The sequence below is a fragment of the Carassius auratus genome, chromosome 50 (assembly GCF_003368295.1).
Source record: "Carassius auratus strain Wakin chromosome 50, ASM336829v1, whole genome shotgun sequence".
Lineage (NCBI taxonomy): Eukaryota > Metazoa > Chordata > Actinopteri > Cypriniformes > Cyprinidae > Carassius > Carassius auratus.
In genome coordinates this window covers 12,334,077-12,355,122 of record NC_039292.1, presented here as the reverse complement: position 1 = coordinate 12,355,122, position 21,046 = coordinate 12,334,077, and the positions used below count along the sequence as shown (strand labels likewise).

General features: G+C 38.1%; 1 protein-coding gene across 5 annotated transcripts in view; it reads left to right on the top strand.

Annotated features, from left to right (window-relative positions):
* Positions 1–21,046, top strand: part of LOC113067034 (S phase cyclin A-associated protein in the endoplasmic reticulum-like) — a 109,349-nt gene that overhangs the window by 52,495 nt on the left and 35,808 nt on the right. For all 5 annotated transcript variants that reach the window (XM_026239237.1, XM_026239236.1, XM_026239239.1 and 2 more), the window contains one exon: positions 12,322–12,437. In XM_026239237.1, the coding sequence (XP_026095022.1) occupies positions 12,322–12,437 (116 nt within the window). The remainder of the gene's footprint in view (positions 1–12,321; positions 12,438–21,046) is intronic.

Sequence of the window (21,046 nt, the reverse complement as noted above, 5' to 3'; positions counted from 1 at the left end):
GTAACGGAACACTCAAAAAGCCTTGAGGAGTGACGGCTGTAAAACTTGTTCTTCTAAAGGCCCATTCACACCAAGGGCGAGTAACTATAATTAAAGTTTTAATAATCATTCTTATTCTAAGAGAATAGGGAAGTCCTTTGTTTCCGGACAGAATGTTAAAGAACGCGACACACACATCTCCCGGAAATCCTGTAGAATTCAACCAATCCGATGACGACTTCGACACTCCTGAAGTATTTCCACTTTTGTGTCCCATATGCATCATAGGTTTAGCCAACATTCCTTGTGCGTGACATCTGAGGCTGAGACTAATTGCGACCCATCTCTAGTATACATTTCTAGATCAATAAAGAGGAAATTGATTGGTTTTGGTAATGAAACTGGAAGTTTACAGTTTGTTTTGGTGCCATTCTGTAATCCACTCATCAGAGGAAGGGATGTGTGTTTGTGGGTGGGTAGATGGTGCATTGATGGTGTGCCTGTATTGACCAGTGGGAGGAGATGTGGGTTGTTAATGGCCTTTTGGAGGAAGAGGAGAAAGGTAAGAGGGACAGAAGAGGGTGGTAAAGTTGAGCTAATGTGCAAGGAGGAGGGCTGAGGGAGTGGAGAAGAGGAGATCATAAGCTGCTAGAGTGGAGTGAAAGGGATGTAACGAACAGTCATAAACCCAAAATGTTCATGACAGTTTCCACTGGGTGAGTGATGGTGACTGTATTAAAGGTGCTGTAGGGAACTTTTGTAAAAAAATTTTTTTTTACATATTTATTAAACCTGTCATTATGTCCTGACAGTAGAATATGAGACAGATAATCTGTGAAAAAATCAAGCTCCTCTGGCTCCTCCCAGTGGTCCTATTGCCATTTGCAGAAACTCCATCACTCCCGGTAAAAAATAACCAATCAGAGCTGCGGTCCGTAACATTGTTTGTGTTCAAAATGTAGAAAAATGTATATAATAAGCGAGTACACCATGAATCCATTTTCCAAACCGTGTTTTTAGCTTGTCCTGAATCACTAGGGTGCACCTATAATAAGTGTTTATATTCAGACTATTTTAAATTGCTTCGGGGATACCGCGGCGGAGTAACCCAGTACCTTTGTGAGTCTTCATAGACATAAACAGAGAGAAGTAGTTCCAGCTACGATTTTCTTCTGCAAGACGCAAGCAGTTCTGTTTAATAACCGCTAGAGCGTCAAAAGTTAATTACCGCAGCTTTAAATATTTCAAAGTGATGAGACGGTTTAAGATTACATGTTTTGAAGTTAGGCAATGGCATTTAAGTGACTTGATTTATGGTTTATTTCAATACAGATGACATGGAAGTGCAGTGAAGTCAGTAGACACTAAGTTGAAATTAACCCAACATATTCTTTTAACAATGTTTATTATAACTTGCATCTAGCAAGGTAGGTCTGAAGTAATTTACCACTGATAATATAATGATGCTACATGCTTCACATTCCCTCCAACAGATTTTCTCAGATCAGACCTTGTCATCTCATCACCGTCTCTAGGCCCTGTGCTCCTTAGAAGTGTCTCTGAATGACAGCTTCTATCAAGAACATGAGTACATTTCTTGTGTACTGTCCCCAAGGCCTCCTGCACAAACTCATTCTGGAGATTTCCACAGAGAACTTTCTTTAAAGAACTCCCGCCGTCTTTGTTTTTGTAAGTCGCTGGAACGGTAAAGTACTTGTGGAAATGTCAGCTCCTCGGGCACTTTCTTGTAGCCTTTTGGGAATAAGACTCTCTCTTAAGAATACAGTATCTGGACTTCATTTAGACTGTCAGTCACAGTTGTGGATTCCTCCAAACCAGTTCCTTGCAGTGTCCAGCTAAAGTCTGCACATCACCTAACCTGGGCAAGTCTGTGAGGCCTGGTTGTCAAGGCAGTTCCGCCTGTAATCCCAGGACAAATTCAAATAAATACTTGTCTCCTCCGTCATTGGGAGTCTGTGTAGACCCCTTCCCCCTCAGCCTCACCTCAAGTCAAGAGCGTTTAGATTATTTGACCTAACAAGCATCTCTCATGTCACTGACTCACCTACAGATTTGTTTTTTTTTTCCTCATACCCATATCTGATTCAGTCTCCACTTTCTCCACTAATTCCTCGAACAACACCAGACTCTCCGCGCCCCTTCTAGCCCCTCAAGCAGTGCGGCCTCCAACTCTCCTCATTCTTCATGCTGACTTTGCTTGGGCACAGTCTCCGACCTTTGCCCACCTCTCCCTCTGAGCCCTCTAATGGTTTATTTTGTGTCAAACCAGGTTTCAGTTTGTCTCCAGGAGAACTGGCTGATCGAACAGCCTTTCTTCCCTTCTTGTCATTTAGGAATATTCAGTGGAGTTTCTTGTTCCTCTGATCTGCGCTCTCTTACCTTAGTAGAATGAGCTCACGTATTTACATTCTGCCAGGGAGTGTTTGTCTCTGCTTTCAAATAAAGAACAGGCCCGAGATTGACTGCCTTTATGACACTTGAGGGACTGTCAGGAAAATTCTGGGCCTGCTGGGCCAGCCAGTATTTACATTTTCATTTGCCATCTGTCAGGGGTTGCCTCCCCATGGTGGCCAACTGGTGGCTAACTGTACCTGATCAAGAGGCCCAAGGCTGTGGAAAGAGGCACCAAGGGGCCCTTCCAGCATTTTACTTGCCCTCAATCCATGTTTGATGACCTGGGTTAGAGAAAGATTCAGCAAATGTTGGCGGAAGCCTTGGTTGACATTGAAGAACAACATCAGTGATTGGCTTATGTCAGTGCTGCTTGAAGATCATTAAAGCAAGAGGTGGAGTCTGCTGTCCAATCCAATAGGTGGCCAGTCTTTATACCTCTTGCAATATGTTGGCTCAATGCCAGATTGTCTATAGCAGTGGTTCCCAACCCTAATGCTGGACTGCTCCTCAATCTGAACCTTTTAGATGTCTCCCTAATCAAACACACTTAATTCAACTCATTAGAAGAAACTCCAAGACAAGAAATAGATGTGTAAGATAAAAGTGACCTCAAAATGTGGAGTGTTGAAGGCACTCGAGGATCCAGGGCTGGGAAACACTGGGTCCAGTTGCATAAAATTAACCTCTGTGTTATGGCTGTGTCTTTAGAACTAGTCAGACCAAATGGCAGTTAACCAATGGGTTAATAAGTCTTATTTTTCAGATTCAAAAAGAAAATATATATATATATATATATATATATATATATATATATATATATATATATATATATATATTTTATGTAAGCAACTTCAAAAATTAAATAAAAAACTGAAAATTAGATGACTAACTTGTAAGACTAGTCTATTATCTGATCTCTGGTCTATTGTGTTAATTTATGAACATTCGTGACATTTAAAACCTCAAATACACATTCTTCAATTATAAAATATACAGTCATGGCCAAAAATATTGGCACCCTTGATAAAAGGAGGCTGTGAAAATTAATCTGCAATGTTAATCCTTTTGACCTTTTTTTTAAATCACAAAAATCTAACCTTTCATTGGATAATAATAATTTAAAACAGGGGAAATATCATTATGAATTTTTATTTTTCCTCAAATACACATTGGACACAATTAATGGCATGCCTAGAGATTCTTGTGTATAAAATATCTCTGAAGTATATTCCCATTCATATTCACAATTTTGAGCACTCCAGGATGATTATGAACATGAATTTATCCTTCCATGGGTTCCTGATTCACAGAATTATTAATAGGAGGGAAAACAAAGCCCAAATTCCCTTAAACACCCTTCACAATGAGAAAAACCAAAGAATGTATTTCTGATGTGCAGCAAAAGATAGTTGAGCTTCACAAATTTGTGAAGTAGCTTTAAGAAAAGCACCATAGATTTTCCATTTCCACCATCAGGGCAATAATTAAGAATTTCCAGTCAACAGAAAATGTTACGAAACTGCCTGGAAGAGGAGGAGAGTTTGAGTGGCTAAAGACTCTCAAAGGATCACAGCTGGAGAATTGCAAAAAGTAGTTGAGTCTCAGGGGTAGAAATCATTAAAAAATATATTGTCATATAGCAGCTACATCACCACATGTTGTTTGGGAGGGTTTCAAGAAAACATTATCCTACCTCATCCAAAAACAAACTCCAGCATATTCAGTTATCAGACACGACAGGAACTTCAAAAAAAAAAAAAAAAGATTTTTAGCAGCAAACACTCAAGATGGGTTTGGTGAAGACCGGGATAAAAAGTGTACAATGAAATATACAGCTGTATTTATGATATGGGCCTATACTCCTGCTGGAGGTCCTTGACATCTTGTTTAGAAGCATGGCATCACGGACTGTGACTGACTCTGTTAGAAATCTTACAATGGGCCATGTTTGGATCTCCAACCATACAATAATCCAAACACAAACCTCAAAAACAACACAAAAATGGGTCACTGAGCACAGAACCAAGCTTCTGCTATAACCATTCCAGTCCTCTTACCTGAACCCTATAGAAAATGAGTGGAGTGAACTGAAAAGAAGCACCACAAACATGGAGCCGTGAATCTAAAGGGTCTGGAGAGATTCTGGATGAAGGAATGGTCTCTGATCTCTTCAGGTGTTCTCTAACCTCATCAGGCATTATAGGAGAACGTTTAGACCTGTTAAACTGGCAAATGGAGGTTTCAAAAAGCATTGAATAAAAAGGTGCCAATAATTGTGGCCAATGTTTATTAGAGAAAAACATTTATTTCATAATGATTGTCTGACGAATGTTCTGAGGTGTGAAATTATTTTCATGGAAGCGCATGGCGAATGTAGTTCCAGGCAGCTCTCATGACAACATTACATTTCCATATCACTTCGCATAGTTAACTGTAATAACAGAAATTAGCATACAGTTCCTATACAGCACACGGGACTAACAAAAACAATATGATGACAGATGGCAAGACACACAAGCTCTCTCTCTCTCTTTCCCCCTCTCTCTCCCTCTCTCTCCCTCTCTCTTCTCTCTCTTTCTCTCTAATAACTTCATTAATAACTGCATTAGAATCCTATCAACAGGTCAAGCCTCCATTACCAGCTTTAAAATGAAGTTTTGGAACTAGCAAAAGAGGCATTGGATGAGATGCGGAAGAAATAATCCTACTAACAATGTTTAAGTTAAAAAAACTGGACAAATCCCCTTAAATAAATAAATAAATATTCATTCATTCATTCATTCATTCAACCCTCAAAAACCAACTGGCAAGAGAACAATTCGTAGTTCTTGGTTTTAGGATCATTGAAATGTATGACAAGAATTACATTTTTCAACAAGCCTCTTCATAAAGATGTGTGAGATGATTGGGTGTTGCCTCTCTACTGCTGAGGGACAGGTCGAGCTTTAGGAATTAGCTAGTGAGTTAAAAAAACAAACAAACATGGACCGTTTTTACATTCCTTCACTGTGTGCTGTCAGTAAGGTAATTTTCAAACCCTAATTGCCTAGTAATTCTTTTGTTCCACTTGGCTATTGCTTGTGACTGTAAGAGAGTAGTGGATTCATGTTTCCCCTCAGGTGCGTGTTTGAAGGGGCATGAAGACAGCTATTAGAAAAGTCAGAACATGGTGGAAAGAGTTGCCCTTGGGTGGCTGATTTTTAGATATCTGCTTGATATTTGAAGTAATAGTGCTGTGTAGGGTGTGACATTCACGCTTCAAAATTCCCAAGGTTACTTTTGATTATCTTCACTTGTTCCAATGAAAAGTTGGTTCCTATTTTTAACCTAAAACTGAACACTTCCCTCCCGCAAATTATCGTTGAGCGTACTTATTGCTTATATGTGCTATTAAACCTTGTAAAAACTATTTTATTTCTTTACTGTCTACAGTGCTTTTGATGTGGTTTATAGTTCTTTTCCTTTCTTATAATGTCAGCACAGGCCTCTTCACTAAATGGGAAATGTGTTTATTCTTCTTTGTATTTTTCTTTACTTATTCTTGAGAACAAAACACAGAGTTGTACCTCATCTGCATGCCAGCAATCTTATACATTTTGGATATATATATATATATATATACTCTCATATGATTTGGAGCTGTCGCCGTAACTGGAGGGGGCATTTTTACATGGGTGCATCACTTGCCAAAAGATGAATGGGCCTAAGATGGAACCTTGGTGAACCCCTTCATCAGTGAATGCCCCAGCCAGTTGTTCTCCATCTGTTGCAAGTAGGGGGATGCAGCATTTTAGGAGTGTCCCCCTCCCCCTGACATTTCATGTTGGCTAATTAGAATGGTTTGTAGGAGGTGAACATGCAGACACATTCAGCCCTCCCTCCCACTTAATGTGTACCACACACCCACACCCTTGTCCTGGCCAGTCAGCGGGAAGCACAGCTGCCTGGCCCTTTGATTAGCCTTGCCTAAAATGGCCACTCTTGTTAGTAATTGGATAAGATTGCTCAAGCTGTATAATTTAGATTTACTTTGCACCCTCCCTCCTCTCTAACCACCTGATCTGTCTTCAGGTCTTCTCTTTGAGTCCCCTATTTGAAAAAGCAAGCTTTTATCCTATTATAGCGTCAGTGGAGTGTTTGTTGAAGGAGGTCGGCTCACCAGTCAAATCCAACAGCACTCTGGGCAGAACTGAAGATTACTATCAGCTTTGTACATCACTTCCAAGAACGTTTTTTTTTTTTAAATGACATGCTATGTGATGTTGTCATATTACAGTCTGCCCTGATGATTAATGTGATTGCATAGTATCATTACCGAGTTCACAAATGAATTCAGAGTGGAGACGCCATGCCAAGTAGCTTTGTTTAATGCTGCTGCCTAACTGTTACATACAGCTTTTAAACCAATTTTAGCATTTTGATACACAGTCTCGCAAGCAGTTGTTTTTATATTCATTAAGCACTTAAGTATTTAGAGCAGTAGGTGTACATATTTCTTAAATTTTACTCACTTTGTTGTATTGTTTGTTGTGGCATTGAAATGTTTTGTTCTTTTGCCAGAAAATCACATGAGTGGAACACAGTGCAACTTTAGTTATGTTAAGGTACAGCTTGGATGTTAACACATTATTCCTGCTGTTGTTGGAGAGCAGTGCTGGTTGCAAATAAATAAATATATTGGTTGCTCGTCTGACGTGGCCTGCTGAAAAGCCATATCAATGCCAGATGACTGTTGAAAATAATGGGAAGCCCCTGGCAGTATGTTAAAGTTGCATTTTTGGTAACTGTGTGCAGAAGTGCACAACAGTAAATGTTCAATTAAAGTTTGAAATCAAAACTTGTCTTTTCACCCCTTACAATTTTGCTTAAACCATTAAAGTAGTTTTTTTACAGTTTATGTGCATCTCTGCAGTCAATTTCGAAATGTAAAAATAAGTTGGCTTTTTATATTTTTAATTAGTTGCTCAAGTAACTAGGCTTGGTACTTTGACTCTTAACACACTATCCTTACTAATTAAATATGTTTCTCTTTACTTTTTACATCTCTGGCTGTGCCCAAACAAGGCCTTTCTCCTTACTTTTCATATTGTATTAATTCGATTGCGAAGTATGCATGTCATTTAAACTCTTTGTATCTTTCTTCATAATCGTATGTTTATCATCTCATCTTCAGTACCATTTCTGAACTCCTCCAGATTCCAGGCACTTTGCTCAGCATGGGGATCTGTCAATAAGCCAGAAAGGGCAAGGTGAGACACCTCTAGACACATCTCTATCTGGACGGAGTTCCACACGTCATCGCTGTAAGGCCTCAGCTAACCCCTCCAAATGACTTTTAAATAGGCCCCCATGAGCAGCCAACCCTCGTGCATCTGGAGCCTTTAGCAGGGCTGTACTGATGGGTTCGCTGAGAACCCACTCAATTTACTGTTGTGACCTATGTTCATCCTCACGCTGTAGGCAGCGAGGCTCCATGGCCGTCTTCACCTAGCTGTCAGTGAGCTTTTCTTAATCCCAGCCGCTGTTCAAGCGTGCTCCACCTTTGGTGTATCTGACAACAAGCTTGTTCCAATCTCTTAACCCTGGCAGAGGTTCAGTCTTCTCTCTGCCACTGGATCTCCAGGAATGAGTCTTTGGCGGCACTTGTGATTGACAGGAGAGGAGCTTATATGTAATTTTGCGAAGCGCTTCCTCTGTTCGCTGCTCAATATGTTCAGGCTTGTTGGCAGCCCCGCCATCCTCTGAACAAAACCATCTTGAAGTGCCTGACTCTGAGTGCCGTCACAAAGCATACAAGAATCTGACCTCATTAAATGGAGTAGGTGCAACATTCTCTGTTCTCTTCTTTGCTCTTCAGTCCTGCAAATAAATGACTCTGCTGCTGTCACTTTCAAAATCCAGAGTTGTTCATTTGCTTGTCGTTTTGTGGCAACATTGGGGTCGAACTCATCGCAAACCTCTGAGGTGCTTACTTCCTTTTCTCAAAGTAAGGGAGTTTGGGAATTTGAGCTCTAAACCGTATGACTCATTTAAAGGGGTTCCACTTTGAACTTTAAAGAATTTTATGATACGAGTAAAAATGTCCCCTCTGTAAACCGTTTGATTTGAGAAGCATGTCAGTTAAATGACTGTTTTATGTATTTTCTTATACAAAGACACTCATTCGCTCCGTATGAGTTTCAGGCACAGTTTGGTTGACCCCCTCTTAAAAGTTTTATGGCTGGTATCTATGATAACCAACAACTGCAGGGTTGCATTTGAATGGTGACAATTCAAAAATCCTGATATAACCTCAAATGCCTGCAGGTCAATGACGTGACGCTCATATTTTTGTTTTTGTTTTATCTCTTAATGTTTTGAAAATGTTAAATGCTGTTCATAGACACAGTTACTGGATACTTTTTTTATGACATTTTTATGGGGAGGGATACAGTTATACTGATATCATAATGAATAAAAAAAAATAAAAAAAATTGGCATAGTCTTTTATTTCTATTTCTTATAAAAAAATTTATAATAGTTTTTACTACTTATTAATATTTGCAAAAACTATTGAAATCCAAATCAACTATTGAAAACCCCAAATCAGCGTCATGTGGTGTAACCAACATTCAGAAAAACAAAATGGATATATATATATATATATATATATATATATATATATATATATATATATATATATATATATATATATATATATATATATATATAAAGAGCACCCCTGCAAACCCTCATTACTGTGTCAAGTAGGGCTGTGACGGTTGCCCTGACAACTGCGTTACCGCAGAGCAAAGCAAAATACAAAGTTTTGTATATAAGTGTAATAACTGTAATAGTTGCAAATTCTAAGTTTATGGTAATTAACAAATTACCTCAGAAGCATCCCCGCCCCTACGTTAAATATTTTGAATACATTAAATTGAAAAAAATGTATCGCCTTTTTAACGGCAAATTTTGACACTAATATATTTATACATATATATACCCCAGCCAGTGTGTGTGTATATGTATATGTGTGTGTGTATGTATGTATATATATATATATTAGGGCTGCACGGTGTGTCGTTTAAGCATCGATATCGCGATGTACAAATCCACGATAGTCACATCGCAGGATGTGTGATGAAGGCTCTCGTAGTTGATCTGTTATTCATTAACTGTTATGGGCCAGCTGCTCCCCGGCCCTTGACGAATGTGATTCCCGGATTAATTGCACAGCTTAACCATCATAGAGTGAAAGTTTTGACAGGGCAGAGAGAGAGAGCGTGCGTGAGAGAGAGAGAGAGAGCGCGTGCATGAGAGAGCGAGAGAGAGAGAGATAATGCGCGCGCGAAAGAGATGGAGAGATGGAGAGATAGAGAGAGAGAGAGAGAGAGAAATAGAGAGAGAGCGCGCGTGTGAGAGACAGAACTAGAGAGAGAGCCCAGGCCGCACGCTAACCGTCTTCAAACACCACTAGCGCTGTCTTGCTCTCTCTCCCTCCCGCATATTAATCAATTGACACGATGGTGTCAATGTTTAAATCATTTTAAAATGAGAATGGAAGTGTGCTCACCCCATTTTTGTTTGTAAGAAAAAATTTGATTAGATTTCATATCGCAATATATATCGCAGAAAAATAAAATATCGCAATGTAATTTTTTCCCAATATCGTGCAGCCCTAATTATATATATATATATATATATATATATATATATATATATATATATATATATATATATATATATATATATATATATATAATTATTATATATATATATATATATATATATATATATATATTAGTGCTGCGCAACGATTAAATATTTTAATCGCGATTAATCGCATGATTTTCTGCGATTAATCGCAGCATGCGCAAAATTCAATAATGAAATCAAAAGTAGTGTATTGTGTAATTTTATTCTTTCAAAGTTCTACTGTATGAACAAAAGTGCAATACAATTTTATTTGTCAAAACTTTAAACAAATAAAGTGCTTTTTTACAACCGTTAAAAGTTAGTAGCAGTTAACATTTCTTGTAAATCTTAACTTAAACATTAATGTAATCAAATTAAATATAACATTAACGTATAAATAAAACATTAATGTTTTATTAAATAAAACATTAAAGTTTTGTTTAGTTTGTAATATATATATATATATATATATATATATATATATATATATATATATATATATATATATATATATTTAACTGCCCCCTTCCGAGCAACAACATCAATCTCCTTTAAGAGACTGAGAATCTCAGTCCAAAAAAAAAAAAAAAAAAAGATCAGATTCAGATCAGAATCAGAATGAGCTTTATTGCCAGGTATGTTTACACATACGAGGATGAATTTGTTTTCGTGACAGAAGCTCCGCAGTACAACAGAATGACAGCGAAAGAAAACACAAAACACATAATAAAAGAATAAAAAATAACGCGGTTTCTTGGAATGGTAGGGTTTTTTGTAAATTTGTATTGAGGTGATAAAGAGAGACATTTTGCTGAAACGTGCGCCAAACATTTTATTCCTGTTGCACATCAGTGGGACATTTCAAATAAGTCAGCACACTTAGCACAGATAGCGCAAGAAATATGATAGCTGCTGCGAGACATCTGCTTTTTGAACACGCCCTCTGCAACGCGCACAGTCTCCAGCGTTCTGTCATAGTATCTCTGCACAACAGCGCGTTTGACAACGTCCTGGCCAAATGCAGAAAGGTTGTTGGCCATTTAAGCACAGTGCAGCGAGTGCTGCAGAATTAGAACAAAACAAATTGAACTTAGACAAAAGAAGGAGTCGCTTATACAAGTCATTCCAACCAGATGGAATTCGGCTCTGGACATGATTTTCTGTTTTGCGCTGTAGCTCATCCCAAGCAGCAAGTAGCCTACTGATAAACATCCCACCCCTCCTGTGACCCATGGTTTGTGTTGTATTCGGTTGTTTTATTACAGTCTAGCTATGTGTAGTGAAACGCAGTGAGCAACGGACTTTCAAAATAAAAAGTACGTTAACGCGCGATAAACTAATTGTCGGCGTTAATTAATTAATGCGTTAACGCGATAAAAACGCGTTAACTTGCCCAGCCCTAATATATATATATATATTTTTTTTTATAATCAACACTGCGCCACCAGCGGTTGTTGGTACATGACTAGCGCGGTGGTAAAAATCAACCACCGTCACAGCCCTAGTGTCAAGGTCAACGAGTTTCTTCATTTCAGATCATTTGACATTTTTATGACAAGGCAAGGTTCATTTAGAATGTGTAATGTCATGTGGTGCAACTCTAAAAGTAATGATTTATGAATACATTCATGAAGATTGATAAAAAAATTATATATATATATATTCAAAACAACATATAGCGTTTTATTTATAATTAATAATGTGCATATTCAAATGCATTTTCTTACAAAGAATATGTAATTACTTTTTTTTACTTGGTTGCACCACATGACATTTTTAAATTCTTGTGAAAAATTGGATGAGTTTTTCAAACTCAAAATGCAACACATTTCTAAGAACCTTGTACATATATTTAAAATAAAATAATTCCCCCCCCCCCCCCCTTATCAAGTCTTTGCTATTGACCCATGCATACATTTGACTCATTTGTGACACAAAATGTTTATTTTCCAGTCAAAATTTTGACTCTATGTATATTCCCTAAGCTCTTCTTTGTCAAACCAGACCACCCCTGCTTTGTGTGCAGATATGCGCGTTTGTTGTCCTGTGTTGGTTTTTGGTTGCTTTGGGGGTTGTGCACTTTTGAGATTCAGCAGATATTCTTTGGGGATCACTTTTGTTTCAAATTTCACTCCAGCTTTCCTCTAGAAAGAAGAAGGAGGGCAATGAGAGGATACCTCCAGTGCCAAAACAATGCGAGTCTGCTCACCTCTCGGTGTTTCTGACCGTTTTTCGATCTCTCTTTTTCAGAATAATGCAGATCAGGAAGCGTTTCAGGTAGGAGGGGGTTTGTCCGCTCTGGAACAGATCCTACAGGTTGTCACCGCGGCCTCCAGTCCCACTGCAGTCCCACGTATTCCTCACAAGTGAGTACCAACATAAACGTACAGCCTCACCTTCACACTTTTCCCCCCCCAATAGTGTTAGTAATTGAGATGAATGCCATATAAATTATATATATGAAATCACAGGATAAGAAGATTTTTTGTTGTTGTAATTTTAAGGCGTCATCACAGATCTGCCTTTTTTTTCTTGCTTGCAAACTCAGAAATATTTTGTCATTTTTCTGATCATGATGTGTGGCCTCCTTCCAATCCCACAAAGTGACTCCAGCTCAGCTGTGAAGTCATTTCCCTTCTTTCCAGCGCTGTGCGTCACAATAAATTTATAATGAATAAGAATGTTCCTTGTTTGGAAAATAAAAAGCATTGCTTTTGAATCATCCATTTTGCAGTCTTTCCTTGGCCCCTCGCTGGTACACAGAAAGCACATTTGTCCTATCCGTCACTTGGAAATGGGATTCGGGTTTGAATAGTGGGTCTGGAACTAGTGGCGTTGGCCAGTAGATAACCTCGGAGAGCGTCTATTTTCACTAGAGAGACCTCCTAATGGACTTCAATAGCCTCTTTGCCTTCCTCATTAGCATTTGCTGTTTTCCAAATCTCCCTTAATGGAGAAATGCTACTTATATTTATAATGCTTTTACAGGCCATCTAGTGTTTATTGATTTTTCTCATGCTCTCATTCTCTGCGCCTCCTTGTCGTTCAGTCATTAATTCCAGAAAATTTGAAGTGGGCATTAATATTATAATGAATTTTTATGAACTTCAGTTTTTGAAGAGGTTGAAACTGCATTGCATTCGACTATATGATTTAATACACCCAAAAAATGAAAACGAAAATTCCGTCATTATCTACATGCTAATAATGTCATTGCAAACCCAAATTTCTTTCTTCAATTGAACTCAGAAGGAGAGATCTTTAATAACAAACAAGTTGCTCTGTTAAACAGTTACATGGAGCTTTAATGAAAAAAAAAAAAAAGCATCAGACAAGTATATAATTTGACTCTTGCACTATATTCCAAGTTATCTAAAGGCATACAATAACTTTTCATGAATAACAGACACAAATGTATAGACTTACTCATATTTAGGTCACTTTTGTGCTCTTCTTTTAAAAACAGTTGTTCGTTTGAGTTAGAACTTATGAATAAATCAGTTCAGAAAACCTGAATATTACGTTCACTAATCAGACTGATCCAATTCTCAAATTGGCACACTGGAGGAGGACGTTTTTAGTGAATTAGATTTTACAGTTTGGTCTGATTTTCACATAAAGTTATCATATTTAAAAATACTTAGAATAGAAATCATATAGACTACTTTTATGATGATTTTGCATCCTTTTTGACATTTGAAAGATCCAGAGCAACATGTTTTAAAAAATGTCTTCCATGGAAGAAAGAAACTTATATGGGTTTGGAAAAACATGAGGGTGAGTAAAGGTTGTCTTTTTTTTTTTTTTTTTTTTTTTGTGAACTGTTACTTTAACCTGTGTGTGTGTGTGTGTGGCATGTTGGGTCAGGCTGTGCAAACACTTTTACCGCTATCCTCCTCTCTTGTTTTGAAAGATCCACTTGACTCACTCAGGAGGAGGTAAAGATCTCTGAGGCATTTCTGTCATTCTCCCACGTCCTGTCCAATCAAACGCTGAAGTGGTCCCTCTCGGAGAATAAAAGAGTAGCCTCACTTTCATGAAAGAGGCTCAGCTCTGTCATGACTTGTTGAAAAGTCTCTCAAGTACAATGGTTATCCTTAGATCCAAATGATCAGTAAATAAGTGTTTCACTCTCTAAAGTCTCATGCTGTGTCAGTGCAACCTACTGTATATGCAAAATAAATTTCAAATTCAGCTGTACACCAGTAGGGCTGTGCAACATGGATATAATTTAAATATGTCTCGATATGTTTCTTATTCCCCCTCCCCCTTTTTAAACTTTATGACGTAAACTCTAAATAGCGAAAGAGGAAAATGCAGGTCTACAAAGAAATCAAACGATAAAGATGCTCAGAAGACAACAAGATGCTATTTAGTACATTTTTTATCTAAATCACAGCAGCGTCCATCTATGAAGGATGTAGCTGTCAAACATACACAACTGTTAGCCAATCATAGCAGTGGGCGTTTACTTTCAAGTCGACAATCCGCCACGACTGTTCAAACAGAGCATTCTGATGAGGAGGATAATAAAAAGGCAGTTCATGACCCCTTTAATATTTTCTTTAATGTGTCCAAATATAATAAGCAATGTTAGATTTATCAATTCTTAGAAATATAATATTTAAATCATAGTTAGAAATAGTAATAATGTATTTAGATATTCAAAAGAAAAAACAAAACTGTTCTGCTGCTTATTAACCAATTGTAATAATTTTTTTAATAAGTAATTGTTTTTTTGCTACTTTCTTTTAGTGTCCTCAATTATGTTTCTTCTCCTTTAATTACCCTATCTTTACCCTTATCACTGTCTGTGTCCTAAGGCCATACGGAGCTGAATCTGTGATAACCTTTAAGCGGTCAGATTATTCCTACATGTTTCCACCAGCTTCTCAAAGACGTGAGTGGAGATCCAGGTGGCTGTAAACCCAAACTTGCCCTGGAGTTGGTAGCACTGGCTGGCCAGTCGCTCTGGGATGGGGGAAAATGTCCAAGAAAATCATCCACATCATTGTTGGCGAGTTCTGGGAAATTTCATGAACAAAGAACCGCAAAAATGCTCGCAAGTACCAGACTATTGCAGTTTTGCAAACAATTGATTACATTTCCACTAAAATTGCAAACTTGGACAATTCGCTGGAAGACAATCTGTCTCCATGAATTCTTGTCATCAGTGACTTTTGCTATGGCACCAGGTGTCTGTGAAGGGCACGGCGCAAGCAAATACGTGCTAATCGTTCCCCCTCATCTATAATGGTTGGCTCAGACGCTAACCCTTACAGCAGCGCTAGTTTATCTATTTACTGTAATGCTGCGTATCGATCGCCTCCTTTCAGATAAGCTGAGTGATTTACAAAAAAGAACAACTACGGAGATGCCGCTGTAATATTACCCTCATGGGAGAAAGATTCCATCTCGTTAGCATTACATTAATGGGCTAATTCCACAGTGAGGCTCCGTTAATGTCCCTGTGCAACCCTGTGGCTTGGAGCTGAGTGTTTTGGAGGGAATCGACAGCTAGGAAGGAAATGGGGTTGGATGTCTGGAGCAGGAAAGCCATTTTGTTTGCATGAGTAAACCTCATGCAACAAACTGTATGTTAACCCGTTCACTAACTGAAATATTATTTTGATGTAAAAGGTTTTATTAAATTAATCCTCAATGCACACCTTGGCAATAGAATCACCATTTACTCGGCAGACTAATATATATATATATATATATATATATATATATATATAATATATATAACACACTGGCGAGTTGAATCTAGGTTGCTTTCACACTTGGTTCTGTTGCCTGGTCAGAACCTGAGTTTTATTGCTCCCTCTGCCCCTGCTGGTTTGTGTGAATACTAGGGGTGTAACTGTACGCAAAAATCACGGTTCGGTACGTACCTCGGTTTTAAAGTCACGATTCAGTTCATTTTCGGTACAATTAGGGAAAGAAGTGCAAACATTAAACCGCAGGTTGTTCATTACTCTAAACTTTTTTTTAACAATTTGTTTACAAATTGTAATTTGTATATATATATATATATATATATATATATATATAAATTAAAAAATAAAAAATAAAATACTGCTGCAAAGTTCTCCACTAAATAAAATACTCTCTCAAAACAATATCACATAATAAAATATAAATAAATAACGATGATTACAGTGCAGCATTACCAATCCCAGCTTGTAGGCCAGCTCATATTTAACATTTATATATATATATATATATATATATATATATATATATATATATATATATATATATATATATATATATACTTTTCCAAAGTGTAAAGTGCAGCAACAACAGTTTCAGTTTTTAGACCTGCTCAGATTTGTTATTGTGTTGGACCGATCAGAATTAAGAGCAAAGGTCTGTTTAAATGCTGAAGGGAGCTGCATTTGAATTACGGTCATTTTTTTCCTAGTTGTGGTGTTCACACTCGTGATGCCTTTTGAAAACTTTAGAATCAGCTGCAGGGCGGGATTTGCGCTGAACGTAGAGACTTCCGCCACTTAATATGTTCATGTGGAAACACGAAAATGTACCTATGTTCCGCACACAAAATATTGCATTCGGTACACGCGTGCACCGTACCGAAAGCCTGTACCAAAACGGTCCGGTATGAATACACGTCCCGTTACACCCCTAGTGAAAACCGTTTGTTTTTTGTTTTTATTTGGTTTCGAACAATGATACATTTGCATCATCAGCATTAATCATTTACCTGTTAATTGGTAACAACTAGAAGACGTGAAAATTAATGGTTGCTTGCTTGCTTTATTTTTGTACTTCAGATTTTGCAACAACTCAGAACGGCTCATGCATCTTTTTGACAGGACTGTAATACAAATGTTCAAAAAAACACAGGACATATAAATTCTCTCTGCTGCAGCGGCTCAGTCATGCTTATTAGAAAAGCGAGTGAGTTACACATAAATACAGTTTGACTAATTCATATGGCATTAAAAGCATCACCTATAAATTACTAAGGTTGGTCAGTGCTTGTGTATTTGTTTTTATGTTGTAATTGTCAAATGCTTGTTTATAAAGTGGTTATTTCTTTATTTCTTTATTCATTTACTGTTGTATTTGTAACTTATCTCAGTTTAACATTTAAGAAACATTTATGCTCAAGAACAGAGAAGTGGATTTGAGATTTGGGTCACAGTTTTAAGGATTTATCCTTTGATGTGTGAAGTTGTTAGGAAGCATGTTTTTAGGGATCAAACTGATCTATGATGTCATTGCAAAGAATGTACAGTCAAACCAAAATTTATTCTGACACCTTCAACATTTCATACATTATCACAGTTTATTCACTATAGTTTAGAAAATGGTAATAAAATATGAGAAGAGCTCAGAGGTAAACTGTGTCAGAACAAATTCATCTTGATAATGCCAAATAACACTTAAGCAAAGCATGGTCAGGTCAAAGTGTCTGAATAATTTTTGGTCCCAAATATTTATCAGTTTTACTGGTAGTCCACTGTATGAAGAATTTTTGGGTAAAATATGTCACACTTTATTTTAATTTGGTATCCATAAATGAACTATAGTGTCCTGCAAAAAAAAAAATTTATTAGTATTAATTTTAAAAGTATTAGTAGAAGATTAGAAGTAGAAAATTAGTAGAAGGTTATGTATTACTCACAAAACATATAGGGAGACCATCTCAAAACTACTGTTCTCAGTTACTGCTATAGCTAGTAGAATATGGGCTTTTACTCCCACAGTGTCTTCTGTGTTTAGATTACAAGCAAAAATGAATTGCATTCAGCATTAAGACTCAAACCTGTAGACTCAGCATTAAGACTCAAACCTCTTCTAAAACAATGTTTGTCTGGGATAAGGTGGTCAAGGTTATTATTAGTAATACATTTTGCTCAAACTCAAACTACATGAAGCTTTTCAATCCATGCAGGAAAAGACTAGTCCTACTGTCTCCCAGTAGGGGTCACTACTGAGGAGGAGGAGTGGAAGTCAATGCTGTAAGGTGGGCACTGGACCAGACTGCTGTCAGCACACAGATCCCTCTCTTTTAGAATAGAGCTTAATCCAGTCACACTCATCCTTATAGCCTCACACACACTCACAAGTCCACAGGTCACTGCTAAAAAGTCACAAATGACTTTTAGTAAAACTACACCAGGACAGCAACAGGAAATCACAGAGGTCTTGCACATATCAGTGAAATTTCGGAGCACTTGCGACTGCTAAATTGATTGCCCGACTCTGTTTGACTCTGGCTGTCTCACTTTTCTAAGTGGAAGTGCACGCATTGACGCGTCACTGCCTGTCACCTCAATCTCCATGTCACATGATGACTAAATGTGCCCAGTGAAAGCTTCTTGCAAGCTCTCTCCAAGTGGTTTCATTTCAGGATGCCATTATGTGGCATGTCTATCTGCGTGCATGTGTGTGCACGCCGCGTGGTGCGTGACAACTCGCCGGGACTTTTGCCCCAGCTTATGGCCAGCCTTTTGTGAAACAGCAGGCGGAATAGATGTCTTGGAATCATTCAGGATATCGGAAAAGATCAACGGAAGAATCAAATTAAATGTCATTTGGATTGCAATGAAAGGAAGGATTGTTTAACAGGCACTTGGAAAACGGATTTGCTCGTCACCTTTTCTCATCAGCTCCAGATCCCTTTTCTGTCCCTCAAAGGTTTTTTCTTTTTTAACTACTTCCCATTGAAAAGCAGGTATAGATGTTAGACTGGCGGTCACAGACTTAACTTTACACCAGAAGTGTGTAGTTCTGCTCCTGGAGGCCTCCTTCCAGCAGGGTTAAGATATAGCCCTAATGAACACACTTGAATTAGCTTATCACGGGCTTTAGGAATGCTAAAAACTTAAAGGCAGATGTGTTGGAGCTAAACTCAAGAAAGTTGCCCTCTAGAAGCAAGGTTGGACATTCCTGCCTTATACTTTTCTCAGTTGAATGAGTGTGGCACAAGCATAATAGATGCACCTTGAATGCACTGTCAGTCACTTTGAATAAAAGCTTGAAATGCAAATATTGGGATCATGCTGAAAGATTTGGAAACATGAAATACAAGCCCAAGTGAAGCTATTTTCCTGCTTGATAGCCAATTTACATGGATGTCACTCAGAGACCTTTACAAATGACTCCATATGTGTTAGCGGCCATGTCCAGGTTTGTCTGTTCAGTGCTTCAAAATGTAGAGCATGCTAGCTTCACCTTCTTAAAGAATTTTCATTTTGACAAGATCACGTCTATGTTTCTTGCAGAGAAACGTCAACTTTATTCCAGACAGACAGTCTAGGGGTGATCTCCCCCCTCATCTTGAATTCTTCTTAGCCATCTGGTTCCCTGTCTCTGAACTAGCCTATGGATTTCAGAATGGGTTAAATGGCCTTAATTCAGTTCCAGAGGTCAGTCCAATGACCCCCATCCAGGCCAGAGGCCACCCAAGCTGAGGAGCAGCCCACAGGGGGTGAAATGAATGGGGATAGAGAAAGGCAAGGTGTAGAGGACAGAGCCCTGTGGCACACCTTAAGCAACTCCACACCACTTGTGTTCATGGACTAATTGGAGAGACAGATTTTCGTGGTAACTGAGGTTAAGCCAGTTTGAGTAGATGAGATCACTGCGCTTATTATCTGCAGCTCTCTAACTGTTATCTCTTGCCATCTAGCCTACTCTTTCTCTCGATGTCCCTTCTTTTCCTTTCCTGTGCAGTGCACTATAGAGGCCATCTCCTCTGGCTAGCCTGACAACTTAATCCTATGTCTACAAGATAATGCTTCATTATGAGCAGATTAACAATATGCCTGTTGTTTATAGACCTGGCTGTGATCTAGTGGCCTGTGGCAGAGCTCACATCACACAGCCTGCCGTTGTCAAAACGTAACTTGTGACAAGGGAATCTTGGGTCCGCTCAGGTAGAGGAATGCTGCATGCTCACGGGGACGACCTGGCACATGTGGGTCAGTGTTACATACTCCTCGAGTAACCTGAGACAAACTACAATGGCACTTCACCAAATTGCTCCTCAAAATCTTTGACGTAGGCCGGCATCGTCAAGGGGAGAGACAGGCAGAGATCATGCACGGGGGGCCGGTGTTGGATGACACTCTAATCATCGTCAATTAGAGGAGAGCGAGCTGGAAAAGCACCCTGGTTTATGGCTGGCAGTGGGCTAGGGTGTAAGGATACCATTTCAAGCAGGACAGTGACAACTTCTAAGTATCTAAGTAGATGATGGATGGCCTAAAAAAAATCTTCCAATAACTCATGCAGTAGCAGCACAGGGTGTTGAACGGTCAATATAGAAGGTAGATGAAGTGAGGCGTCTATGTGTAAGCTGACAAAGCTGAGCTGACAAACTGCTCAGTTTATTGTCAAAAGCTCCAGAAATTCTTAGTCATGTCTATACTTGTGTAAAACTTTATGGGTGTTTAATGTGACAAACAACAAACAAATAAACCAGAACTGACTACAACTAACCACAGCTACTTGTTTGATATCTCACCCAGGTAACCTTTAAAAGTAACAATATATCACAACAATGTCTACACTATTGTAGCACTTAATGCTATCAAAAGCATCTGAAAAATAACTTGCTAGAGGTTCTTGTTTGATCTCCCAGTTAATAGCCAGCAGCAGCAAAACTTTAGTTTATTTATTTAGTTTAATAATGTCAAAAATAGTTTAGACATGGTTTAGTTGCGTTTTGTCACATTTGATAATAATTGGTTAGCACTCATTTATGGTCATGTACATCACATTACCTGTAATATATATATTTTTTTAAAGTCAAGATTTAATTTTTTTTCTTATTTCTTAAATTAGTCATTTTGTAACATTTACCAAGATGACAAGACAAGATGCGCATTAAATATTGTGCAATATTAACTGTGCATCCCTAGTTACTAATGCTGTTAATTAATTGTCATGCTGTATGTCTTAGAAACATTTTTCATGCTAAATTTTTTTTGATGCT